Source organism: Schistocerca americana, chromosome 6, assembly GCF_021461395.2.
Source record: "Schistocerca americana isolate TAMUIC-IGC-003095 chromosome 6, iqSchAmer2.1, whole genome shotgun sequence".
Lineage (NCBI taxonomy): Eukaryota > Metazoa > Arthropoda > Insecta > Orthoptera > Acrididae > Schistocerca > Schistocerca americana.
Genome location: NC_060124.1, coordinates 290,807,028 through 290,825,271, shown reverse-complemented (window position 1 = coordinate 290,825,271; position 18,244 = coordinate 290,807,028). Strand labels below are relative to the sequence as shown.

At 40.6% G+C, this 18,244-nt stretch overlaps 1 protein-coding gene across 2 annotated transcripts in view; it reads right to left on the bottom strand.

Moving 5' to 3' along the window:
• Positions 1 to 764: 764 nt before the first annotated feature.
• Positions 765 to 18,244, bottom strand: part of LOC124619438 (integrator complex subunit 8) — a 153,194-nt gene continuing 135,714 nt past the window's right edge. For both annotated transcript variants that reach the window (XM_047145823.1, XM_047145824.1), the window contains exons 15-17: positions 3,327 to 3,481; positions 1,953 to 2,144; positions 765 to 987 (exon numbers count right to left, since the gene is read on the bottom strand). In XM_047145823.1, coding sequence (XP_047001779.1) covers positions 868 to 987; positions 1,953 to 2,144; positions 3,327 to 3,481 — 467 coding nt within the window. In that variant the 3' untranslated portion in view covers positions 765 to 867. The remainder of the gene's footprint in view (positions 988 to 1,952; positions 2,145 to 3,326; positions 3,482 to 18,244) is intronic.

The following is an 18,244-nucleotide window of genomic DNA, read 5'->3' as shown; positions in this document are numbered from 1 at the left end:
GCACTTATTTCAGCCTTTTTTGGATTCAAAGCTATCTGGGACCAGACGCAGATAGATGATGATAATGTACAATATTAGGTGCAATCATTTTTGGATATTAGTTCCTCTCCTTCACAAATTTATCGTTTTCTTTTTTTCGCTAGAATATCAGCACGAAAATCGAAAAGTGGCAGATGTAGTGTTTGAAATAGAAGTGGATAAAAATTGACAATATTATCTGTGAGTGAGCAGGCCTACAAAATTCTCTACAACAGAATTTACCCCTAACAATTTTGAGTTGAATCTTCATATCTCAAACTATTCAGGTTGAATAACACTTAAAATAAACTGGAAAATTTGTTATGACTTTGTAACGCCTGAAAAAGAGCTCTGGATAATTTTGTGCTGTTGTTAAAACTGTTGCAAGTGGAAGATCTACTTTCAAAGAGTGCATTCATAGCTCTTCTTCATTCTAGTTGTCAATAAGCGGAGTTTTGGTGTGAACAAACCACTACTTTAGGCTTAACTGCTAGCTGTGAACCAGTTGTGTTGCTGTTCAGGTATCATGAGATTGAGCTCTCACTCTTGATGACTCTGCTTGTGTCATCTGCAAATATTACAGTCTTTGAATCACCCCTTAAAGTCACTGAAAGATTTAACTGACATCCGATGACCGTTATAGGAGAGGCGGAGGTAGTTAAGGCACTGCACATCCGAGGCATGCAGTCCCAAAGCTTCAGAAGGGAGATAGAAATTGTGATACCATTTTACTGCATTAGACAGAATTAACATTGCTTCATAATATAATTTATTTGAAATGGTTTTTGTCTAATTTAATATTTACAATATATAACTTCATAGAAGTAAATGAAAAATTTGCTGCCACAGTTAGCAAACAAACTGCCTTGCTAAAGATCTAAGGAAACGAGATTTTCTTAAATTTGCTGCCTCTCTCTGAATTTCTTTGTTGTTATTTGCATTGAGTTCCAGGAGGCCAAGCACCCTCATCTGAAAAAGAATACAAAATTAAACTAATATGATGTATGACTTCTACAACAACAACAAAAATTAGGAAACAAAACATTCCTCCAATGAAGTACTTATCACAGAGCAGTCAAAATAAAACATGCCCAAAAAGTGATACAAACAACTCGTCACTATGTGTTGTGGGTGTACCCCTCTGGCTTGCTTGGATGTGAGGGTTTATTACTATCATAACCAACTAATCTGTCTCAATTCCTAGTCACAGTATAAACCAAAATTGTTTTCCTACTGTGTACAACATTGTATCAGCCACTACAAATTTCTTACATGCATAATGTCATTACATACCCACTTTTGTGTTAACATAATTATAATTCCTACAACCTACACAAATGAAACAATGTCCACAATGGAAAAAGGTGGGGGAGGGAAGCCCATGGGATACAATGAGGTCCACCCAAATCATCACCGAACCCCTGCCAAGTTTCACTATTGGGACGTAAACTCAGCCACAAGTTGGAAACAGTGTGAAACAAGCCTCATCCGAACAAATGACTCTTCACTTTCCCACAGGGCACGACTAGCATGTTCCTCCACCACTACCCTGCTATCCATACCCCTCCCGGCTGTAGGCCTCCGTCTTATCCGCACTTCTCTTCACGGCAGATTGCTGCCCACATCAGATGCACTCACTGTCGGACCCCACTGTATGGAGGCGGTATCATGTGTATGTAAGTTGTTATTTTGTGAATGTGTGATAATTGTATTTCTAGAGGAAGAATTCTGTCTGAAAGCTTAAATATTCTGTATATTATTTTTCGTTGTACCTGTCTGCGACTCATTGCCTCCTCTATGTAGTGAATAGCAATCTATCCTTTCCACATACAAATAAATAATTTAAAAGTTACAGGTGCAACCTTTTCATATTTTTTTCCTCCACAGAACAATAAATTGCACTTAATGCTAACACATTATTTGATTTAACTTACAGCTTGATGTTTCCTCTGGTGTTCTCCACGTTTAGAATGTAAGTGTACAAGATACTCAAGAATAGTTATGTCCCAGATACAGTTGTAGTAGGAATCCATTGAGTCACTACAACTGCTGCTTTTAACATCCCCCAGGCTTTTAAATGCTGTTGCATAATCTGTTTCCTCAAGAAACTGACACAACACAGCTGCCTGAAATAATGAAGAAATGCCCAATTATTGATATGTAATAACGCACTAAGGAATACAGTCACAGTAAGAAAAACCATAATAACAATTGCCTCAGACATCAGACTGATATCCGTCATTCAGTGGTAGTATTGTATTTCAACTTTGATGATAATTCTCATGGTAGACATTACTGAAATCTAAAATACGGATCTATAGTATATGAGAAATGATCTTTTATAAACACTGTTGCTCAAAAGAGTTCTCATAAAATCTGAAGCACTATTAAGTAATAAAATGGCTACGAAAAAATATATATAAGAACATTCTAGATTAGAATCTATGATTTGTTTATAAATCCAAGGCAGTATCATTTATCGGAAAACGAGAATAAATCAGTTATTTAAATAATGTAAAGTAGTAGCTACTGTGTATGAGATTGTTTAAACTCTTAATCAGAATAAACAATGGACGACAAAGTTATATCAAATAACTTAATAAGAAAATTATGAAAAGGATAGACTGCTACTCAACATACAGAGGAGAAGTTGAGTTGCGAACAGGCACAACAGAGACTGCTACAAATGTAAGCTTTCAGCCAGAAGGCCTTTCTCTAAATCACACACATGACCGTTATCTCAGCAACTTTGCATGATGGTAGAAGCAATATGAGTGGAAGGGGTATTGAGGAGGCCAGGGAGGGATAGCAGGGTAGGTGTAGGAGACGGTGAAGTGCTGCTTCTGGAAGCACACAGGGATTTGGTGGGGACAGAGTTGGGCAGCTAGATACAGTAAGAAGGTGGGGAGGGGGGTGGATAGATGGGTGAAGGACAGGGACTAACAAAGGTTGAGGTCAAGGCGTTTGCTGGAACGTGGGATATGTTGCAGGAAGAGTTCCCACTTCTGCGATTCAAAAAGCTGGTGCTGGTAGAAAGGATCCATATGGCAGGGGCTGTGACACAGTCAACAAAGTGGAGAACATTTTGCTGGGTAGTATGTTCAGCAACTTGGTGGTCTTCACTTTAATGACTGCTGAAGGCTATGACCAAAAGGTAAGTGTCTTTTAATTGTACCTGTCTGCAGCTTAACATGTCTCCTTTACTGTAAGTAGCAATTTATCTCTACCTACATTGTTAATATTGCCTACCAGGAGTTTTCATTGTTTGAATTTACACAATAGCTTTATATTAAGATCATAAAGGCTACCTGAGTGTGACACTGAAGCTGGCTGCAACATTTTATCATACGGCGAAATGTTAGATCATCCATCACTGATCTTGGAAGTGGTTGGCTAAAAAAGTCACTCACCAGAATTGCTGCTTTGAGGTAGTAGGAAAGTGAGGCCTTGTAATGACCCAGAACTGAAATTATATTTAAACCATTACTTCTCAATTTTTATACGAATTCCAATATTTTGTATAATAAATATTTATAATTGGCAATTTAAACAGTTAAATCTGCCAATGAGAAAAATAATAATAGTGAAAACTCGAGATTCATAATGTATTATGCTAGTAAAGAGATGCTGTGTCACAGCAAAAACAAGATCTAAAGCAATACGCCATTTTTTTTTCAAATTTTGAATCCACTGTTTTTCACTCTATACTGAAGATTGTCCATTTTCTCTAAACACCTAGAAATGTAAAATTATGCAATTTACAGAACAGAAAAAATATAGTATCCAATCATATCAATGAATCACAATTGGAACTGATCGATTCATACAAATACCCGGATGTAAAAATGTGTACGGACGTGAAATGGAATAACACACTCAGCTGTAGGTAAAGCTGGTGATAAACTCAGTTTGTTAGTAGAATGAGTTTATCGCTCACATAGAGATCATAAAGACAAGATTCGACTAATTAGCATTTAAGCAATCATTTTTTCCATGCTCCACATGTGAATGTAACAGGAAAAACCCTAATAACTGGTACAATGAGACATGCCCTCTGCAGCATAATGCAGTGGTTTGCAGAGTACAGATGTAGATGTACACTCCCTTCAATCCATTTGGAAGAAGCTGCCCACCCCATAAGTCAAATACTTCAAAATTTGGTCATCTGCCCCCCCCCCCCCTCCCCGAGTTCCTGTTATTCATTTGTTGTAACTTCAACTGAAAATACCACTTCAGTACACAAACCCATCCAAAAACCAACAGGCTGCCCACAGAATCCTGTCTAGAACAATTTTAAACCAAATTCGAAAGTGATAACCCCCCCCCCCCCCCCTCTCCACCCCTCCTCCTCCAAACCATTGTATCCGGATTATGCAGTAACTCCTCACTCCTAGCACTGCTTCTGAATCCTTCCCAAAAAATATCACCAAAACCCCAAATCTTACTTGGGCTAAATACCTACCCAACCATGACCTGAAGTTAAACCACTCAATCATCATCCTCCCAGCAGACAAGGGCTCCACTGGTGCAGCAATGGATTGTGAGGAGTATGTGCAGATAGGCTGTCAACCATCAGACACATCAACAATGCAAAAAATTGCTACTAAAGACGTCAGTCCTCTCATCAAGACTGAATTGCAGAAAATCGTGGAAACGTTAGGCCTCTCATAAGGACTCTGAGCTGCTTTCACAGAACATGTAACCCCTCTGGATCTGTACATTACCCACTTCCTACTTGCTTCCCAAAATACACAAATTCAATCACCCTGGCCGCCCCGTACCCGCTGGCTTTAACATGCTTGTGTCAGCATGTACTCAGTGGCTCATGCACGATTCTAGCAATTATGCTATCGGGAACAGTCTTAAAGTTTGTTGTTTTACCTATCAGCCAGGCGCAACAAACAGGTGTGAATACAACTCTGTGTGACCCTTTGTTGAGAGAGCTTTCTGAACAATGAGATATCAGATAATATGCAATTAATCTAGTGTACAATTATTTTATACACAATCTTCCTTTTTTTAAAAAAAAAGACTTCTGCCACTTTCAAAATAAACAGTTAAGATATTTAAATTGCAGCTCAGGGCATTTGAATAAGACCGCTGCCCCACTGTGAGAAACAGAAAGGCAGCACCTCCAGATAAGGGGAAGAATGAATAAATGCACTGCTCCACAGCGAGAAACACAATTCTCAGTGCCAGTGTGAACACGTTAAAAGGCCCACCGAACGCATCTCAGCCCTGGTAGACCAGTACCTCCAACCCCATTGCACACCAATCACTTTCAGGAGTATCAAGTGAAATTTGTCACTAGATTGAGGACTTTTTGGTAGGAAGGAAACAGCATGTTATCTCAGATGGACAGTTATCGTCAGATGTAGAAGTAACTTCCGGTGTGCGCCAGGGAAGTGTGTTAGGACCCTCGCTGTTCACATTGTATATTAATGGTTCAAATGGCTCTGAGCGCTATGGGACTTAACTGCTGTGGTCATCAGTCCCCTAGAACTTAGAGCTACTTAAACCTAACTAACCTAAGGACATCACACACACCCATGCCCGAGGCAGGATTCAAACCTGAGACTGTAGCGGTCGTGCAGTTCCAAACTGTAGCGCCTAGAACCACTTGGCCACTCCGGCCAGCGTATATTAATGACCTTGCAGGCAATATTAACAGTAAAATCAGGCTTTTTGCTGGTGATGCAGTTACCTTTAATGAAGTCCTATGTGAGAGAAGCTGCATAAATATTCAGTCAGATCTTGTTAAGATTTCAACACGGTGCAGAGACTGGCAACTTGCTCTAAATGTTAAGAAATTTAAGACCATGCACTTCACAAAACGGAAAAATTTAGTATCCTATGACTATAATATCAATGAGTCACTGCTGCAATCAGCCAACTCATGCTAACAGCTAGACGTAATGAAATGATCAAATAGCTTCAGTCACAGGTAAAGCATGTGGTGGACTTCAATTTATTGGTAAAATACTGGGGAAGTGCAATCAGTCTACAAAGGAGATTGCTTACAAATCACTAGTGAGACTGGTTGTAGAATATTGTCCAAGTATGTGTTACCCGTACCAGATAGGACTAACAGGAGATATTGAATATGTACAGAGAAGGGCAGCACGAATGGTCACAGGTTTACTTAATCCATGGGAGAGCGCCACAGAGAAACTATCCTGAGAAAGTCTCTTTTTTATCATCATCATCACATATTTTCACACAATCAGATTTTACTTTCTTAGTATCTTTTTGACAGGCATTTACTTAAGTATTTCTTCTTTAAATCAATTAGAGCAAAGTTTGGATTTGTTGCCTATACTTTCTCACAACCTCCCCTCCATAATTCATCCGCATCTTTGAAATCCTTGCAAACTTCGCTAATTTTCGTTTTGAAAGTGCTATGCAATTTATTTAACTGTTGCCCTACTCTGACTTGCAGATCATGGTGGTTAGAATAGATTTTATAATTTAAACAATTCAGTTTTGAGGTAATTTAATCCTTTAATGCTTTAATAATATGCTTTAGTTCTTTTTTTTACTAGCTTTACTCTTACTACTTAACTGTTTGCTATCAGATTCCAACTTATTGTTCAGTGTTTTACTGCTGTCCTTTAGTTCTTTGTGATAGAAGTTCAGCAAACAGTAATTTCATCCAATTTGGTGGCTCTGCTTTACCACTTGGCATTCCCACTGGTTTTAAAGGAGTTTCTAGCATTCCCTGACTTGGCTGAACTTATCTGATATATTATTATCATTATCTGATAATTGTATTAATCCTACCTTTTCTTTTTGGACCGCAACTTCAATTTCCCTTCATGAGAAAATGGTTCTAGCTTGCAGTAACACTGAACTTTACTTCAGATGCTGGACTTATTACATTGACAGAACCGTGGCTCATTAATTTCAGTTTCTAATTCTGAGGACTCATCATCAAAGATTGCTTCCATCTTAACTTTCACATTATTCTTATCAATACATTTCATTTTTAATAGCCTGTTAGAAACAATTAACAAATAACTTAAATATTCTTGACTTATCTTAATTGCTTGATCTTGATAAGTGATGTCGGTGCAATGTACCAGCAACTGTGATGCAATGTGTCGTGACGTAATGCAGGCAGCAGCAGCTGTGGCAGTTATGCAAGTATCACCTACTGCAGTAGCTACAGGGGGGCTGCGCACCAGTGAGTGCTTGCAGTAGCTTGTAGGTAACTCAGAGGTCCACACAGCTCTGTAATGATGCACAGTCTTCTTCTAACCTCAGCGACAGTGGTAGCCATGATCCAGTGTCATCTCTTCCCTCCTTCCGTCATGATCTAAGTTACTGTGGCTAACATTCACAGTTTAGTTTCCAGATTCACAGGCAAATCAGCACTGTTTCACTCTGGTTTTGGCATATTTCACTTCGGTATCCTGTTAGTGCCTACCAATTTCACTGTTTTGTACGGGTCACTTTCACCGTTCAGTTTCCCAGCTGATGCCACAGGTAAAATAATATTCCTCTTCACCATTTTTACTAGAGCCTGAAAACTAATTCTGCTATCAGCCAGAAAGCGATGGAGAACATACTGACCATAATCTCTAGTCTGCTAGTCCACATTCTTCTTGTGCTCACTGAAAGAAAATGTTCCTACTAACTATTTACTCATCGGGATCAGGAACTTTGACTATAAATTAAATTTTTGAGTTCTAACTGATTAATATATTCAGTTGAAATTCACATGTGCAAACATAATAATATTCCTGATAATAATAATAATAATAATGTCCCTATCATAAACAGCACTATTAAGAGGGCTATGCCAAAAGTTTTTAGCAGCCCGTAAACCGTAAGGCAGAGGACAATGGAGTTGTTTTCATTCGAAAGAGCAATGTTTTTCGACCTTGGGACATGCACGCGCAGCCCCTGGCTAGCGGTGATCCGCCCACAGCGCGGTAAGAAAGCACAGGCAGTGCTGAGTCAGAGACGGTGCAAGATGGAGCTGTCACGCCGCAACTTTCGCGCCATGGTTTTTTACGGTTATAAAAAGGGTTTAAGTGCCGAAGAATGACATTCTTCTTTGCTGCGTGTTTTTGGTGAAGCTTCCCCTTCTAGGGCCACAGTTGGAAATTGGTTTCGCGACTTTTTCGAGGGGTCGGCAGTCAATTGAAGATGAACCTCGTCCCGGTTGGCCAGTAACAGCTGTGACTCCTGAAAAAATTGATGCTGTGAGGAAAATGATCAAAGAAGATCCACATCTTACATTTTGTGACATTGAAGGGACCCTAAATATTGGATCAACAGTGGCACATACCATCGTTCATTATCACTTAGGTCTTACTAAGAGATGTGCCCGTTGGGTGCCACATTCCCTGAGAGAAAGCCAAAAGGAGGCGAGAGTGGACTGGTGTCGTTTCATGCTCGAAAAATTCAATGGAGGGAAGTTCCAAGACACCTACAATATCGTCACAGGTGATGAAATGTGGGTCTACCATTATTACTCTGAAACGAAGAGACAGTTTTCTGTGTGATGCTTTCCAGGGTAGGAACCACCCACAAAAGTTCGACGAAGTCGGAGCTCTGGAAAAAAGATGGTGGCAACTTTTTTCACACAGATTGGGCATCTCACTTCTGTGACCTTGGACACACGCCGTACAGTCTATGCTGAATGGCACGTGAACGATTGTCTTCCAAAAGTCATCGCCACATGGAAGTCACAGCATCCAAAGTCCAAGAGTGGGCACCTTCTACTGCATCACGACAATGCATCTGCGCACAGGGCTGCCAGAACGATGGACTTTCTGGAGAAGTAAAAAGTGCGAGTGTTACCCCATCCCCCCTATTCACCTGATGTGGCCCCCTGTGACTTCTTTCTGTTCCCTAAAACTAAGGAAAAAATTCAAGGGCAGCGGTTTTCATCAATGAAGAGGCCATTGCAGCGTACGACAGTGCACTAAGTGACATCCCAAAACAAGCTTGGACTGACACATTTTCTAAGTGGTTTCAGAGAATGGAAAAATATATACATGCTAATGGAGAGTATTTTGAAAAGTTGTAAATGTTTTTTTGCAAATAAATTTTTCTTCACACATTCTGCTAAAAACTTTCGGCATAGCCCTCGTAGCAGTTTAGAGGCGACCTCTATGGTAAGATCCCAGTAAAATGGTCTATCGCCCTGACTTCTAATAATCAAAGTTAATTAATCATCACAAAAATGGAAAATAATCTCACCACTTGCCACACAGTTCTGTCAACATTATGGGCAGCACACAAACACCATGAAATCCAAGCGATTCAGGATAGTGGCAGTCTTTGCAAGTTCACTTCCTACTTTTACTGAATGAGTTTGGTAGGTACCTAGTTCTAACGTCATCTGAGGCAGCACATAAGCCGGCGTTTGATTGATGCGTACAGATTTATAACTCAGTGCATAGTATCTCTCTGCTGTCCCTCTGGACATATTTATATATGGGCGCAACAGCTCAAGGCATAGTCAGCAGCATCTATATGGCCACTTTCTCAGACGTATATTATTAAAAAAAAATAATTATCTAGTGAAACAATTTAAAATCTTTGTAATTTCTATATAATTAAAGTTGAATTTGCTTTAGTTACTGAAAAAATTTCAGTTCAACTGCATTTTAACTTTGCCATGTAGAAGTTTAGAACAGAAGCGACAGTAGAACATGACCTCTGAACTACTTCTTTAAGAGTCCTTGTATTGATTGTTATTTGCATTAAAATCTTGAAACTTGGTATAGTTGTATTATTTAATGAATGTAATCAAGTGCTGTAATTAGAACTTTGTATCATTAATACAAATATGATAATTAATCTTTTACAAGTAAGGATGTTCCTGTTCCAAATTTTGTTTTTAGTAAATTATTTGAAAACTAATAGAGGTAGCTTTATGGAGTCACAAAGTTAATGTTTTCATACAACACTGAGGCTACATACCAATTTTCATCTTTCTGAGCCTAATATGTAGCGCCTTCAGTTTTCGTAAAAATGCCGATTTTGACCAAAATATTGTTCTGATCAAGTTGAGACTTGTAACAGTTGATTATGAGATGCATTTGCACATTCTGAACAATTTTTAGCTTTCTAGCTGCATTATTTAGTGTCAGTTTATTTTCTTGAAACATTGGGTGAATAAATTTAGTTGAATACAATCATTCTGAGATTTAACAATTTTAACATTAAAATAAGCTGAGTAGCACAGTCGCCGTAGTGTAGTGGTTTTAATACTAGGCTGTTGCATGGAGGGTCGTGAGTTCAAAACTCACCTGAACTGTACAATTTTAATTTCTATATTCAGTTCAAGTACATTCTAGAAGTATCCACAAATGGCAAGAATCATTGTACTGGAATGTTCTGTAGCTGTATATATACAATGTATGTTGTGGCCATTCGCTCCATGCTCTTGTATGTGCAAGTGCTGAATAAACCTACGTTAAGTGAAGTTAGTGTTTGTTATTCATCTACTTACACCTTCTTCTATGTGACATTATTCTGGTGGAGGCACTGGGTATTGGAACTTATGATACCGCACATTATCGACGACACAGTGGCTGCCATCAGACACAGCTGCCATTTACATGGCGAGAAACCTGAGTTCGAGCCATATTCAACAGATCGCTATGTATCGGAGACAGAAGAAGAAGAGGACATTACGATGACAGCAACTGCGTGCCACCACATGAGACATCCTTCTGAGTTCTCTGGTGATGATGGCCAAGATCCAAACAAGTGGCTGAAGGTATATGAGAGTATAGTCAAATTTAACAAATGGGATGACACCGTGTGTTTGGCTAATGTATTTTTCTACTTGGAGAGCACTGCCAAACAATGGTAGGAGAACAATGAGGAGAAGTTCACAAGCTGGGAAGTATTCCAGGCGGAACAGCGCAAGTATTTTGACGACACACAATGACAGAAGTGCAAGGCTGAAGATAAATTGAAGTGCAGGGCACAGCATCCAGGAGAAACTACAGTATCCTACATTCAAGACGTCTTGGATCTGTATAAAATAGTGGATCCTAGAATGAAGGAGGAAGATAAGGTTGCACATCTCATGAAGGGTATTGCCGAGGACATATATAAAGCCAAACTCCTGAAGGAGGTTTCGACAGCAGACGACTTCATAAAATATTGTCAGTATATCGAGACAATGCATAAAAAAAGAATTACGCGCAAGAAGTTTGAACAGCTTCCAAACGTTGTATTGATGTCTGTGATGGAGGAAGAAACTGTTTTCACAAGTGTTCTGCGTCAGATAGTGAGAGAAGTAGTTCAGAAGGCACTTGGATCGCACAGCGAGTAAAAAACCGAAACGCTTCAAGAGATCACAATGAAGGAAGTGGAACCGATATTGAACCCAGTCTCTCGTCCTTCATTTCCCTTTAAAACGGTAAAAAAAATCAAGACCCAGGTGAAGTTATGTTCCTACAATGTCACATGAAGAACCTGTTTGGGCACCAAGGAAGACTGACATCTGGAGGACACAGGATAACCAACCAGTATGTTTCCACTGGAAATGACTGGGGCAGTGCGCTATTGTCGAGAAAGGTGGCGGATATTAGATGATGCCTGCACCAGAAGATTGCAGACCGATCTTAGCCGACGCCAACTCTGGGAAGGCGAAGATGAACAAGAAGATGTGGGTGCAGGACGATGTAGGTCACCATCGCCGCAAGCTAGCCGCTGGAGAGGACGCTCCCCAACACTCCGATCAAGGTCTCCATCACCGTTTAGAAGCTGCAGCCGATCACCTAGCCGCCGCAACATGGAAAACTACAGGGTGCGACCTTCCTTGGAGGTTGATCACTACAAAAATGACAGGAAACTACGTCGATATCCTCGTGGATGGCCGACCAGCCCAAGCTCTTGTGGACTCTGGAGCACCATATTCAGTCATTTCAGAGAAGTACCAGCGCCAGTTGCAGAAAGCCATATTTGTCAACAGTAAAACATCTCTGCAGAAGGTGGCTAATGGGAAATATGTAAAACCTACAGGAAGATGTGTCATTTGTGTGGATATAAGTGGCCATATACAGCCCTTAGAATTCATCGTCTTACAAGAATGTAGTCATGACGTCATTCTCGGATGGGACTTTTTGAAAGCTTCTCAGGCAATTATAAATTGTGGTCGCTCGAAGATTACATTAGATGAGATGAGATACTGTGGACAGGAAGATGTGCATCCAAGTGTGTGGAGACTGTGTGCTGGATGTAGTGATCATTCCTGCAGTCAGAGCTAGAAAGGTAACTGTCATGTGTCATGCCATGCATCAACCCATGGATCTTGTAGTGCAATGTAAGAGAAGCATACCACTGAAAAATAACTTGGTCATCCCAGCCTTTATCGTCTCGTTTAAGAATGGATTCGGTGAATTATGGATAGTTAACTGTCGCCAAGAACTGCACATCCTTCCAAGATGCATGTGCATAGCAAATGCTGAGCCGTTAATTGCAGAACATCTGAGCATCATAGAAACCTCCCATGCCGAGTCTGTGGACAAAATTAGTGCTAACACTACGAGACAAGATCTTCTAGCTCAACTATCACCAGATCTCACTAAGGAACAACAGAAGAAGCTACTTGCCATTCTTCAAGAGTTCTCTGAATGCTTCAATCCACAGGTGAAGAGAGAATTAGACAAATCGATGGTGAAGCACCAGATTAGCACTGGAGACCATCAACCAATAAGCCAGAAAGCATACTGTGTGTCAGCAACAGAATGTTGAATAATACGAGACAAGGTAGAGAAAATGATGAAGAATGACATCATTCAGTCTTCGCAGAGCCCATGGTCAGGAAGAAGAATGGCAGTTGACACTTTTGTGTTGATTACAGGAAGCTTAATAAGATAACTAAAAAAGACGTTTACCCTCTTCCACAAATTGATGATACACTAGATTGTCTGAAGGGGGTTAAGTTTTTCTCTACCATGGACATGTACTCGGAATACTGGCAAATCGAAGTAGATGAGGCTGATCGTGAGAAAACTGCATTCATCACCCCCTGAGGGCCTATATGAGTTTAAGGTAATGCCATTTGGTTAGTGTAGTGTGCCAGCAACTTTTGAATGGATGATGGATAATCTTCTAAGTCACCTGAAGTGGACGATGGGTCTTTGTTATTTAGATGGCATTATAGTGTTCTCAGAGACATTTGATGAACACACAAAAAGCCTGAGGGCCGTTCTTAAGTGTCTCCAACAAGCCGGACTGAAACTTAATCCAAGAAAGTGTCTCTCTGGAGCAAACGAAATCAAAATACTTTGACACCTTGAGTCAAACGAAGTGTGCAGCCACACCCAGGAAAGGTGAGATCTATAACGGAATTTCCTATTCGTAATAGTACTAAATATGTGAGAAGCTTCCTTGGATTATGTTCTTATTTCCGTTGTTTTATGAAAGATTACTGTATCAAAGCTAGGCCGCTCTAAGAGTTGTTAAAAGCCGATGCTAAATTTATCTGGGGTGGTGCTCAACAAGATTCTTTTCATGTGCTGTGAAAAGCCCTGACAACTGACCCTGTACTTGGTCTGTATGATGAGAGAGCACCTACAGAACTACACACAGATGCCAGTGGGTATGGGATCGGTGATGTTCTGGTGCAAATTTCGAATGGAAAAGAGACGCAACAGGATGACTCGCCAGGTGGGCACTACGTCTTCAAGAGTATGATATTACCATGGTGTACAAAAGTGGAAGAAAACACCAAGATGCCGACTGTCTCTCAAGAAACCCTGTGCAAGACCATCAAGACTTTGATGAAGATAGGGACTGTCTCGCTGCACTCCAGGATCTCTCTGCTGAGCAGAAGAAGGACGCCAAGATATCTCAAATTATGCTTGCCTTAAATCGGTCAGAGTATGTGAAAGGACAATTTAATGTAGTTAATGGATTACTTTGCAAGAAAAACTTTGATCCATTTGGAAAGACGTGGCTACCAGTGAATCCTAAGCACATGCGCTTAGATGTTCTACAAAAATTCCATGACACACCTGAGGCCGGACAGTTAGGATTTATTAAGACATACAATAGGATCTGCAAGAGATTTTTCTGGCCAGGTTTATTTAGGAGTGTCTGTCACTATGTGTCGCACTGTCTGGAGTGCCAGAGGAGAAAGGCAGTTCCTCAGAAATTACGTGGCGGACTTATACCAATTCGACCAGCCGAAACACCTTTCCAGTGTGTTGGAATTGACCTCTTCAGATGATTTCCAATGTCTGCTAGTGGCAATAGATGGATTATTGTTTGCACTGATTATCTGACATTCTATGCCATTACAAAAGCCGTGAAAACAGCCAAAGCATTCAAGGTAGCCAAATTCATCGTGGAAGACATTGTATTAAAGCACGGTGCCCCAAGGTCGTTTATTACAGATCGAGGGAAAGTTTTTCAATCGAATCTTGTGACAGAGATAAACCATTGGTGCAACATTACTCATCAAATGACAACTGCCTACCATCCACAAACTAACGGGCTTACTGAACGGCTTAATAAGACCTTGGCCGACATGCAATCAATGTTCGTCAGTGTTGAACAGTGATGAGGTGCTACCTTTCATGACGTTTCCCTACAACACCGCCAAACAAAACACCACAGGATTTAGCCATTTTTCCTGGTCCATGGGTGTGAGGCAACTACGACAATGGACATTGTGTTTCCGTTACATCCTGATGATGTGGATGACAACTAAGTCGGCCAGGTGTTAATCAGAGCTGAGGAAGCTTGGCAGTTAGCTCGACTCCGCATGCTGCAGGCTCAAGAAAACGATCGCCGAAGGTATGACGTGAGCCACCACCCTGTTGTATACCAGCCTGGTGACCTCGTCTGGATCTTCCCTCCTGTTCAGAAGGTTGGTGTCTCTGAGAAGCTCCTCAGGTGCTACTTTGGACCTTATAAGGTTGTAAGACAGTGGTCTGATGTTACTTATGAAGTTGAAGATTTCGATCCCGACACAAGACGACGAAACATCAGAGATACAGTCCACATCCTTTGAATGAAGCCCTATAAGGGTCCTGCAACCCATGGTAAATTCAAAGCTCCAGCAACAGGTAACAAGCGGAAAGGTGACGAAGAACATAGCGGCAATGGAAGTTCTAAGAAGATCACCGCCAGGGTGAACATCAGTCATCGGGAGTCGGAGTATGCAGGACCAATGACTCATTCCCGGACTAGGATGACGTAACACCAAGACGCTGTTCTCTTAAGGAGGGAGCAATGTTGCAGAATAAGCTGAGTAGCACAGTCGCTGTAGTGTAGTGGTTGTGATACTAGGCTATTGCATGGAGGGTCGTGAGTTCAAAACTCACCTGAACTGTAAAATTTTAATTTCTATATTCGGTTCGAGTTCATTCTCGAAGTATCCACAAATGGCAAGGATCATTATACTGGAATGTTCTGTAGCTGTATATATACCGTATGTGTTCTGGTCGGAGGCAGTTCACTCCACACTCTTGTATGCGCAAGTGCTGAATAAACCTTCATTAAGTGAAGTTAGTGTTCGTCATTCATCTGTTTACACCTTCTTCTACGTGACAATATACTGAAGAATATACTGACAAAGTTTAGAAAAGGTACATTAATTTTAATTCCATTCTTAGATTATGACGCAATACTTTGTGTGCTACACACAGGCACATTATGACGATGTCTCTCTAGTAACAGTGAACTGGGGTAAGTCCCAGCACACTTGCTCGCCTCTGTATCTCTCAAATGATACAGCACTTGTTTCATCACACATTGTACCAACATTGCTTTTTTTAACCATGCAAAGTCTTGGCAATGAGGAATTAATACCTTTATTGATTGATCTGGGAAAGAAACACATATTTTTTCTTACCATAGGACAGTTAGTGTATCACAGACTGAAGCATTGAGTGTTGTATGGAGCATAAGCAGTGGCCTGGGAATGTAAGTGTGTTATCTGTATGGAAGAAGGAATATGGTTCAAGTCCTTATGTGATACACAGCTGTAGTTGTACCAAAGGAAAATTCAGCTGAGGAGACTAATAAATTATGAGACGGAATTGGTGGCCGGTCATACCTTCAGGAGCTGGTAATGCTGTACACATATGAGGGTAATCCCAAAAGTAAGGTCTCCTATTTTTTTTATAAGTACATAGACCTGTTTATTGCTACAATGGTTTACATCAGTTTACAGCTTGAAGATTTAGTTATTTTTCGACATAATCACCATTTCTGTCGATGCATTTTTGTAGACGCTGTGGCAGTTTTGCATTCCCATGTAATACCAGCTCACTGCCACCCTTTTCAGAAAGTTATGAACTGGCGTGATTGTTGCTTGGTCTCAGGTGTAAAGTGGTATGCCCAGGTTTCGTCATCCATGACAACTGAGTCCAGAAAGTTGTACTGTTCAGCTGCAAGGCGGTGAGGAAATGTGCGGGAAGCATCAACTCGTTGCCGCATGTGGTCCTCAGTCAGCCTGTGGGGCATCCATCTTGCACACACCTTTCGGTAGTTCAATGTTTCCGTTAAAATTCTGCGAGTGGCGCTTTGGGAAACCTCAGGAATCAACGTGCAGAGATAATCCAGGGTGATCCACCGATCTTCACGCATGCTTTGCTCAACCTTCAACAATGTCTCCTTAGAAATTGATGGTCTCTGCTTCTTTGTTTGTCGTGAATTTCGGTTCGACCAGCTGCAAACTCTCTACATTACTTATGAGCATTCTTGACATCCATGCACGACTCTCTATACACTTCCATCAATTGGCGATGGGTTTCAATCAGCACAGTGCCCTTTGCATTCAAAAGCCAAATAACTGAGCAATTCGCACTTGGGGGTAATATCCAATGGGAGCTCCATTCTCAACAGCTGCCAAGCCAAGACTGAGCGCATCAGTGTGACGTGCGCATGTTTACCCACAGCGCGTGAAGCACTCTTCGTAACAGTGTGACCAACTGCCACACAGAGTTCTGTACTTATAAAAAAATAGGAGACCTTACTTTTGGGATTACCCTCGTATAAAAGCGATGAATTTCCTAGCTTCAGAACAGAAAGTTGGTTCCTCAGAGAAGTGAGAGAGATACTTTGGGTAACATTAAAATGAAAGGACAGGTCACTTAGACCCAGGATAAGAGGGATCCATTTGTAGGGAGGACAAGTGTAGACAAGGATGAAGATGCAGGAATCAGAGAGAGTAGGTCAGATACGGTAAGCAGTCAACAAGCTTCTATCCAGACACGATAAGGTGAGAGTGAGAAGTAAAGCTAGATTAAGGGGAAGAGAAATTAATAAAGTAGTTCACAAAATATATATATATATATATATATATATATATATATATATATATATATATATATATATATATATATATATATATATATATATATATATAAAAAAAAAACAAAGATGAGGTGACTTACCGAACAAAAACGCTGGCAGGTCGATAGACACACAAACAAACACAAACATACACACAAAATTCAAGCTTTCGCAACAAATTGTTGCCTCATCAGGAAAGAGGGAAGGAGAGGGGAAGACGAAAGGAAGTGGGTTTTAAAGGAGAGGGTAAGGAGTCATTCCAATCCCGGGAGCGGAAAGACTTACCTTAGGGGGAAAAAAGGACAGGTATACACTCGCACACACGCACATATCCATCCACACATTTTTTCCCCCTAAGGTAAGTCTTTCCGCTCCCGGGATTGGAATGACTCCTTACCCTCTCCTTTAAAACCCACTTCCTTTCGTCTTCCCCTCTCCTTCCCTCTTTCCTGATGAGGCAACAATTTGTTGCGAAAGCTTGAATTTTGTGTGTATGTTTGTGTTTGTTTGTGTGTCTATCGACCTGCCAGCGTTTTTGTTCGGTAAGTCACCTCATCTTTGTTTTTATATTTAATTTTTCCCACGTGGAATGTTTCCTTCCATTATATATATATAGTGTGTAATGAAAAAAGACAAGGGCCATATGTTAATGGAAATTTAAATCAAGGAGGATGACAGGATACAAAGATGTGTTAGAGGGCAATTTGCCAAGAAGCTAGGTACTAGGTGTCCCCAAGGCAGACAGTTCTTCTATACCCATTCATACATTCAGCCAATTTAGTGGTAGTCCAGCCTTTTTTGAAACACTTTTCGATAGACATAATTATATTGACGACATACGCATTTATAAAAGCAACTCTGTCTTTGATGTTGTAGGCTTTGGCAGGGGTGAGGCTTGAGTGGGTATTCATGGGTGGGTATATGGGGTATGTTTTACAATGGAGAT